Source organism: Molothrus ater, chromosome 3, assembly GCF_012460135.2.
Source record: "Molothrus ater isolate BHLD 08-10-18 breed brown headed cowbird chromosome 3, BPBGC_Mater_1.1, whole genome shotgun sequence".
In the NCBI taxonomy this organism is placed as follows: Eukaryota; Metazoa; Chordata; class Aves; order Passeriformes; family Icteridae; genus Molothrus; species Molothrus ater.
Genome location: NC_050480.2, coordinates 80,695,283 through 80,704,882, shown reverse-complemented (window position 1 = coordinate 80,704,882; position 9,600 = coordinate 80,695,283). Strand labels below are relative to the sequence as shown.

General features: G+C 47.9%; 1 protein-coding gene across 1 annotated transcript; it reads left to right on the top strand.

Moving 5' to 3' along the window:
- Positions 1-4,193: 4,193 nt before the first annotated feature.
- On the top strand, positions 4,194-7,177 carry SOX11 (SRY-box transcription factor 11). The gene has a single exon (XM_036381387.2). It carries the CDS (start codon positions 4,428-4,430, stop codon positions 5,637-5,639), a length of 1,212 nt encoding a protein of 403 aa, XP_036237280.1. The 5' UTR covers positions 4,194-4,427; the 3' UTR covers positions 5,640-7,177.
- The last annotated feature ends 2,423 nt before the right edge of the window (positions 7,178-9,600 follow it).

Here is a 9,600-nt window from a genome sequence, read left to right as displayed (position 1 = left end):
TTCCATGTGAATTAGCAACTTAAGAAATAAACACTAAGGCAGAGAAGATTTACCAAATCTTAAAAAGCACAGCCTGTGTGCCTTTTCACTATTTTACCATGCTTAGCTAACATGAAGTAAGACCACAGCTTATTTTTTTTCCTCATGAATGCAAGACTCAAGGAATTTATGTTTATTCCAGGGAAGACCTCTAGGAAATGTGTATGTGAACTAACCTTGGGTGTGACCCCTCCATTCAGAATTCATCATATGTTTTCTATTAAAACAAAACCCTCTTGACACTGTAATTCTCTCTTTTTCCATTCTGAAACCACAGCTTGTGACTGAAACCACTTCCCACACCTTGCAGAAGGTGCGTAACTCCGGCTTTCCCACACGTTCCCCAGGCAAACTCATTTTGGGCTCTCCAGGCAAAAATCTGCAGCACAATTCAGAACAAGCAAGAAATAAATAGCCAAAAGAACGCTCATAGTACTGTTTATCATCAGAGTTAGCACAGTAAAAATCTTGGCTTTCAGTTTACTCAAATTTAACACAGAGAACAGGCACTGTAAGGAGAGGGAATATCCTCCACTTTTCTAAAACACTGTTTCTTGAACAACAAACATTTTTTGCTCATTTTTAGTTCCTGCTTGGTAGTCAAAATCTTGTAAGGACTGCGTAAGGTCAATCTCTTAAAAACACACCTCACTTCAGGCCTTTCTAAGCACAGATGGGGGTACATGTAGGCACACTGGGCCACATGCAAAAGACCTGTGCTCCTGCATGAAGAGCTTCCTGCTGCTTCAGGCCTCTGCAGGCACCTCACCAGCTTCCTGCGAGGACACCCCAGTGCTTCCAGTGCCATTCACGTGCCTCAGCTCACCCAGAATAACACACCTCCCCGGCTAGAGTACTGGGAAACCCAGTGTGGGTGCAGACCCACAAAAACAGACCCATCCAAGGAGAAGAGCATTAAGCTCTTTAGTGGATCCTGTTTTACCTATTTTTTCCCACTTTCTGGGGTAGCCCAGCCTCCTATTGACCTAGATAATGGGAAGATGATTATTCATTTGAATTTCAAAAGAACGAGTAGTGGGGCTGTTAGCTCTAACTGCTGCACTCTAATAGGAATATACATGCACACACGCAATTATTGAACTGCTTTTAGAACATAAAATTATTTAATTTTAACAGTAATATCTACTTATTTATGTACCTGTTTAATCAGATTTCTAAAATCCTCGAGATTTTTTGTTTTGTTTTATAGAGTGTGGCAATTATTTTCAGTGTGTTTTCAGCTTCATTATCTTCCTAGCACTACCCTTAAAATACAACAAAAAACAACCAAAACATAACATGAATAAGCATGAGAAAACAGTAATGTTGTTTATATTTAACAGATCACTTTTGAGGAAAAATTGAAATGCTGCCAAGGCATTCAGAAAATGAGATATAACACAAAAATAGAAAAATTGGATTTACAAAAATTACGTGATGCCCATAGCATTAATACACATCTTCACAGGGACACACATGAAGGAAGTGAAATATCCCAGAAGTCTGGTGTAATGACAGTGGATTCAAATGACAACAAAGCTTTATTAAAAATGATCTTGCCTGATCTTAATGTGTTAAATGTCAGATTCTGTCACCCTGGCATATTGAGTCCCAGTCTTATCAATATTGATTATATGCCCTCCCTTGCAATTGAGTGAAATTTTTCCAAAATAGTTTATGGCTTTTGTAAAATTATTTGAGAAAGAATAGCAGTACTTTGTGAAAATTCATCAATTTTATTCACTTCACAGGAAATAAAGATTCAATTTTCATTTCATCAGCTTGAATTTTATGCAACTATATGACATAATGAAATCTCCCATAAATGCCAACAACAAATTAAAACATTTTGACACTTTTCATTTTGCAAAATTACACCATTATTTCTATCTGGATTTAAAATACATGTAAAACTGCAGAATCTCTCACCAGATATCTGAATACTGGTACTTGGAGAGGAATACTAAGAAATAGGGTTAGGTGAGACATTGGTATTCTGCTGTCAACCTAGTGAAGGTCCCAGCAGTACCAAAGCTGCCTTCCCCCGAGGCAGTCAGGCACCTACACACTCCGGGGACTCCTGTCCACGTCATCATTAAAAGAAACACCCTCTCAATTTTTACAAAATCCTGCTGACCCAGAAGGCTCTATCTACAGTGTGCCCAGTCTGAGTGAATCCTCACCCAGATGGGGCAGGAAGTGCCAAACTCATTCCTCTGGGAAGGAATGCCCTGTGCTGCCAACAGCCCTGCCCGGAGAGACCACAGCTGACCGCAGCTGCGACAGGAACTCAGGCACTCCCTCCCAGAGGTACTGCACCCTCTTCTCATGTGGTTTCTCTAAATTTTAACATTTTATGTCAGGTTGAGAGGCCTGCCAGTCAAATTTTCCATTTTATCCCCTGTGTCTTAAAGGATAGACATTATTATGGAGCTAGATTGTACCACGGAGTGCAGTCAGAGGGAGAGAGAGAGGTGGCAAAAGCCTCAGAGCAGAAATCAAGGCTGGGCACAGTCATGGAGAGGCACAGCACTATTTTTCAAAATCCATCTTCACAATGAAGTAACTGAACCTTCTTCAGCTATGCCCTTTTCCTTCTCTCTGCTCTGTACACCCAGCTGGGGTCAGGCAAGAAAGGTGACATAACACCATGTATCTGCCTCAAATGTATCCTTCAAGCTCCAGCTGACGCCTGACAAGTGCAACTGAGACCTGGCAGCCCTAACCTGTCCCTACAGCTAAAAGAAGTGTGTGACATTTCCAGTTTTTTGGTTTTGTTCCTGTCACAGCTCTGGCTACTCTGCAGCCCTATGATATCAGAGTCACATCATCCAAACACAGTCATTTTGCCGTAGTCTGAGGAAAATGACCCACTGGGATAATTAGAGGATGATGCACCAGGGGACCTACTGCCCCATTAGCACCAGTTCATAGGACGTGCTCGGGCAGAGGAGAGGCTGTGCTCATTCCTCTCACTGCCATTATGTCCATATACAGACAGCAACCATCACAAAACCTATTAAACTTTCCCTTACCTAATAACTGCAAACGGTAGCTGGAAAAGCACAAAGGAACACATAAAACAGTATGTGAGCTAATTTCCAGCATACTTTTTGCAACTAAAATGACCACAGGTGCATAGCACACTGTCAACCTTTGGATTTCAGACATTCTGTGATAAAATCAAACTTGGGATTATCACAGTGTCCTGAATAACTTGGTGCTTCCGAGAAAACACACAAACAAACAGAAAATCATCACTGTTCGATGCTTTCTGTATATTTTCACGCTGTACTTTGGGGAAGGTGCCTTTATCCTCTGCCTACACCACGCGGTAAGTGCCTCCAGGTGGGTGCGACGATTCTCACGTCCCTCCTGCGGACAGCCCGCGCCTCCCCGGGGCCAAGGGGACCTCCCCCACCGCGGTCACCGCCGACCGGCGGGCCGGGGCCACCGAGGCACCGTCCGCATCTGCAGGGAACCGGGAGCGCACCAGGCTCTACCCTGCGTTCCCCCAGCCCCGTTCTTTACCGACCAGACACCGAAACACGCCCCGGGAGGACCGAGGCGCCTGCGGGGGTTCAGGGGAGCAGCCCCGCCGCGGAGGGGAAGCGGGCCATGTGCAGAGAGCGCCAAGCCCGCGGCGATCCGCCCGCACCCGCGGCGGGGCGGCTCCGCTGCCGCTCCGGGGCTGCCCCCGCAGTAGCCGCGGAGCGCCAGCGCCCCCTGCCGCCCGCCCCGAGCCACGCGGGGCTCCGCGGCCCCCGGAGGCAGCGAGGCACGGGGGAGCCGCCACCGCCGTCCCGCTCCGCCCGCCCGCACCGCACCGTTCTGCACCACGACGCGCCCGGCGCCGGGGGCCAACGGACGGAGCCCCCACGGCGGCTCTGCCGACCCCCGGGCGGAGGGCCGGGCCGAGCCAGAGCCGCTCCGCCGAGAGCCGGGGAGCGCCGGCAGCGGCGCCTCCTCCCCGCGCGGGGGGTGTGTCAGCGCCCGGCCGGGGGGCGTGGCGGCGGGCGGCGCCGAGCGGCGCCATTGGCCGGCGGCGGCGGTGATGTCACCCATATGAGGCGCTGATAACGCGCGAGGCGCGGAGCCGGGAGTTTCGCAGAAGGGGCAGCGCGCGCAGGGCGGGCGGCGGCGCGAGGCCGGGGACGGGCACAGCGCGCGCCCAGCGCTCCAGCCCAGCCGCGCCCGACCCGGCCCGGCCCGGCCCCAGCGCCGGCGCTGCGGTGCGGGCGGCACAGCCACAGCGCCCGCCCGGCCCCGCCTCGCTGCGCCGCGCACACGGGAGCTCGCAGCAGGGGCAAGGTGCGGCGGTGGGAGGGGGCGGCGGCGGAGCGGCTTTGTTGGCTCGGAGGGGAGCGGCGCCTCGGCGAGAGCCCACCATGGTGCAGCAGGCGGAGAGTACGGAGGCGGAGAGCAACCTGCCCCGGGAAGCGATGGACACCGAAGAGGGCGAGTTCATGGCTTGCAGCCCCGTCGCTTTAGACGAGAGCGACCCGGACTGGTGCAAAACGGCGTCGGGGCACATAAAGAGACCGATGAACGCGTTCATGGTGTGGTCTAAGATCGAGCGGAGAAAAATCATGGAGCAGTCCCCGGACATGCACAACGCGGAGATATCCAAGCGCCTGGGCAAGCGGTGGAAAATGCTGAAGGACAGCGAGAAGATCCCTTTCATCCGGGAGGCGGAGAGGCTGCGGCTCAAGCACATGGCCGATTACCCCGACTACAAGTACCGTCCCAGGAAAAAGCCCAAAATGGACCCGTCGGCCAAGCCCAACGCCAGCCAAAGTCCCGAGAAAAACGCGCCCGCCAGCAGCGGCGGCAGCAAGAGCGCCAAGAGCTCCAGCAAGAAGTGCAGCAAGCTGAAAGCCTCCTCCGGCTCCTCGCCGCCCAAGCCGGGAGCCAAAACCGCCCACCACGGGGACTACGCGGGAGACGAGTACGTCTTCGGCACCCTGAAAGTGAGCAGTAAGACGGTCAAGTGTGTCTTCATGGACGAGGAGGAGGATGAGGAGGAGGACGAGGACGAGCTGCAGCTGCGGATCAAGCAGGAGGCGGAGGAGGAGGACGAGGATGAGGAGCCGGGGCCGCAGCAGCTGCGGCGGTACAACGTGGCCAAAGTGCCGGCCAGCCCCACCTTGAGCTCCTCGGCGGAGTCCACCGAGGGGGCCAGCCTGTACGAGGAGGTGCGGGGCGGCGCCGCGGCGGCGGGCGGCGGCAGCAGACTCTACTACAGCTTCAAGAACATCACCAAGCAGGGCCCGCCGCCGCCGCAGCAGCCGCCCGGCCTCTCCCCGGCCTCCTCCCGGTCCATCTCCACCTCGTCGGCCGGCAGCGAGGAGGCGGACGACCTGCTCTTCGACCTCAGCCTCAACTTCTCCCAGCACGGCCACGCCGCCGCCGAGCTGGGGGCGGGCGCCGCCGGCGGCAACCTCTCTCTCTCGCTGGTGGACAAGGACCTGGACTCCTTCAGCGAGGGCAGCCTTGGCTCCCACTTCGAATTCCCCGACTACTGTACCCCGGAGCTGAGCGAGATGATCGCGGGCGACTGGCTGGAAGCGAACTTCTCCGACCTGGTGTTCACGTACTGAGCGGGGGCGGCGGCCAGGGCGGACGGCGAGAGCGGCGGAGCTGGAGCGGCGCGACGCCGGCGATGATGATGATGATGATGATCATGATAATGATTAAAAAATAAGTCTTGTTTTCTTTGAAAAAAAAAAATCTCGAAGTTAGTTCCGAGCCCGGGAGTTGTGATTTTTTTTTAATTTTTTTTGTGTTTTTTTAATTTTTATTATGTTTGGTGATCACAACAACAACAGCAAAGGCAAATGGGACTGGGGGAAAAAAAGATACAGAAGGCGCTGTTTGAAGCTTGTCGGTCTCTGATTGAAGTCTGGAAGATGGTCTGCAAAGAAGTCTTTTGGCAGCACAACTGTTACTCAAGGGGGTTTGTGGATTTTTATTTTTTTTTCCCGTGAGAGATCTTAACGAACTGTTATGATTTTTATTTTTTTTTTTCCGAAAGGGACCATTGCAACTTTTTTTGGAGGGAGAAAACTGATGTCTTCTATGCATCCGATTCTTAACAAAGCTGCAGGGAGCTTGAAAAAATGCAGACTGTACAAACGCTTACAAATAACTGAACTGACTTAAGATCAGAGTTTACTTTTCAGATCAAATTGTTTATGGTTTTACAAATGTGATTTCTACTTGCCAACTTTTTTTTTTTTTGTAACTTGTTCCCTTATACCTCCTTGATTGAATACCAGACAGCCTAGACCTCAGTACAAAAAGGTATTGAAACATTTTTGATACATAACAGACCTCAGTCTTTTTTAAAAATTAATATATTTTCAGGCGTATTTTTGTACAGTGAAAAGGGAACATTCTTGCTGTGTTTTTTCAGTAAGACTTTTCAGGCACTTCTTCCCTTTTATTTTCTTTGTTTTTCTCTGTTTTTAGCATGCAAGTTTGTTGGTACGTTACGTCCTGGTTTTAAAAGGATTAAAATTTTAAAAAATAATCCTTGCATCTAAAGGCCTTGTGGTTTAAAAAAAAGAAACAAACACTTTTTTTGTACAGCTATAGTTCAGATTTGTTCAATATTTGTAGGTAAAGATTTATTGAAAATGGTGATATAGACCTCAGAGCTGTTATCTTAGTTTAAAAGATTGTATATGTACTGTACTATAGTAGGATTTTATGTATCTCATACGCTGTGATATGTGGATGGGGCCCCAGATGGAAGGTATGAAACTGGATTCTCGATTTTAGCAAAAAAAAAAAAGAAAAAAGGCACATAGTTTAAAAAGTTTCTCATGTTGTGCAATATAATCTAAAGTACAGACCATCTGCATATTTTGTAGCAAATGATGGCAAAAGCAGACTTGTGCACTGTCAACATCATAGCCTGTTTTTTTTTTTTTAATGCTGAAAGTCTGTATCTTTACAATTTTAATAAATCAGCTGGAACTGATAGAAACTCGTATCGCAATTAGTGTCTGTAGCAGGAACGCTGGAGATGCCGTGTTGTCACCCTGGCCCGCGGAGGAGCGGTAGCTGTAGGCTGTAGTGCATGATCAATGCTAGGGGGGAGGAGAGTCAGGACTGCTTCTTTTCCTTTTTTTTTTTTTTTTTTCCCTCCTCTCGTCGCCTTTTTCCCACCGGCTTTGCTCCGCGGGGCCGGGGTTTGCTTGCTGCTTCCCCGGGGCCGCTCCGGGCAGCGGCAGGCTGGCTGGCCCCGGGCATTTTCGGCTCCGCCGCCTCCCCCCGCTCCCGGGGCGGCCCCGCAGCCGCGCTCCGGGCGGGGGCTCCGGTTGCGGGGCCGGCTGCCCGCCCGCTCTCTCTCAGCGCTGCCGGCAAGGCGACTCCCCCCGCTCTGCATGCTCCCGGTCTTCTCCCCGCTGGGCTTTTTCCTCCCCCTCTCCCGTTCGTGATGAGTAACCTGGGCCAGGCTCGAGGTGGAGATGCTGAGGGTAGCGGTGCCGCATCTCCTCCGCCCCGGGCAGCGCTCGGCCCGCCGGGGAGGCACTGCCGCTCCGGAGAGCCGCCCGCTGCTCCGGGCAGGCAGCGCAGGGCAGGGGAAGGGGTACGAGCTTCGGCTGTAGGTAAGCAGACTTTGTCAGTGTGCTTTTTTTTTTTTTTTTTTTTTTGACTTTAGCAGCCATCGGATTTCAGTTGTGTGCTCTGAAATAGCTGCTGATGGCAATAAACAGACTCACGAGGTGGAAGTTTGTTTCTCAAGAAGTTTACTTTTTTATCTGATAGGCATTGGTAAATTATTACTACTTTTTTTTTTTTTCCTCCGCTAACTAATGATCCAGCTGTTTACAGGGACAATTCACTGTGCTGGTATTTTGGTGGCAACCACTGCTACAGGCTTTCAGACTTGCTGAAATGAAAATCCTGCATACGCATTTGTAAGGCATAATAAAACATAACATTAAAACCTGCATGCATGTTATGTTTAATCAAAGACAACTCTTAGGCATTTAAGTGGTGAGATATCTTACTTTAGGTTAGTTAAACTGGTAGTAAAATGATTAATATAATCTGATCTCTTTCTAATAATAATAATAATAATAAAACACTCATGATTCTAAATAAAAGTTGTTTGGCCTAAATCTTTGCTATCAAAAAAGAGATATAGCATATCTGGGAACTCAAATTTATGTCTTGCATTGTGATAATTCTTTATGAGAAACTGTGTTTTGAAACAAACTTAATTACAATATACAAGATATCCTTGGCAATGGATAGTCCTCAATAAAACAGAGTTTCTTCAATTTTCAGTTTTTGGTCTCAAATGATTAGTGTGTTCTCCATGTAATAACTTAGAAATCAGATTGAAAACAAATGACATTTATCTCTTCTAAGGCAAAAGACTGAAAGAAAATAGTTACACTGAAGTGCTCTAGCCTAGCCATTCACTATCCTGCTATCGAAAATCCTGTTTTGGGCTAGGGTGATGGAGTAAGTTGATCAGGTTCTAAGTCTTAAAACTGAGCCAAAATTCTCTTAGTAATTCTTCAAGCTATCATGAGAGTAGGGTGACTTGTTCTTTCAGACCCTTTCTTCTGATATGCATCCTTGTTTATTAAAGTGATAATAGGCAGTGTCATTAAACATTTGTGCTTTACAGATGTTCAATGAGTTATGAATGATTATGGTCAAATACAGGCTGCATTTAGTTAGCATTGTAATAAGGTCTGTGTCTCAGCCTACAAAAGTTTTGACTTGCATATATTTTTGGAAGCTGTTTTTAAAATTGCCATTTTAAATATTACTCAAGGATAGCTGATTTAAATGATCCAATTAAAGAGCAGTCAGGCATATTTTAAAAGAGCAACAGGTCTACTTTAGTTAAATAATATAATACCCACTCAAAAGTATCTTTTCTTTCTTCTAAATGGGAATTATACTGTACTATATCAGAGGAATATTTTGAGTGAAGGTATATGGTGCAGGGAAATAATTTTTTTGGCCAAACACTTCAGTTATTTTTATTTTTAGAGTGTATCATTGCATATTGTTCAAGGAAAAACTAGGTAGTGTTCTGTTTAAGCCACTGCATAGTTAGGGCTGAAGTCTGATGCTGTTGAATGCCTACGCTCCTACTGGTCTCAGTGAGAGTAAAAAACAGTCTTCTATTCATGAAAAAATAGCATCTGCTAAGCTACTCTTTTATTTTGTCATTAATAATATTCATACCTTTGTTTCTCTTTCCTTTTTTGTTTTCTGTGTACATAGGAATCTTTGTTGATGTGCTAGAGCAGTCCTGTTGCAGGCCTGGTATCTCCAGTGGCCTTTTCCCCCACATTCCTTGCATTTGTCTCTGTACAATACTACTCTACGTGTAATAGGACTCAGTGATAGGAGGGAGGAAAATGAGCTTTTCTGTGTCGAAAGACAATTTCCTTACTAACACTGACGATGTCAACTCGATGTAAAACCTAATCAAACATGCTGATTCTTTTTATCTTTAAGGTGAACATTTTTTGCAAGCTTTTTCCCCCTTTTAATGTTTTTACTCTGTTTTTTTCCCTTCCTTTA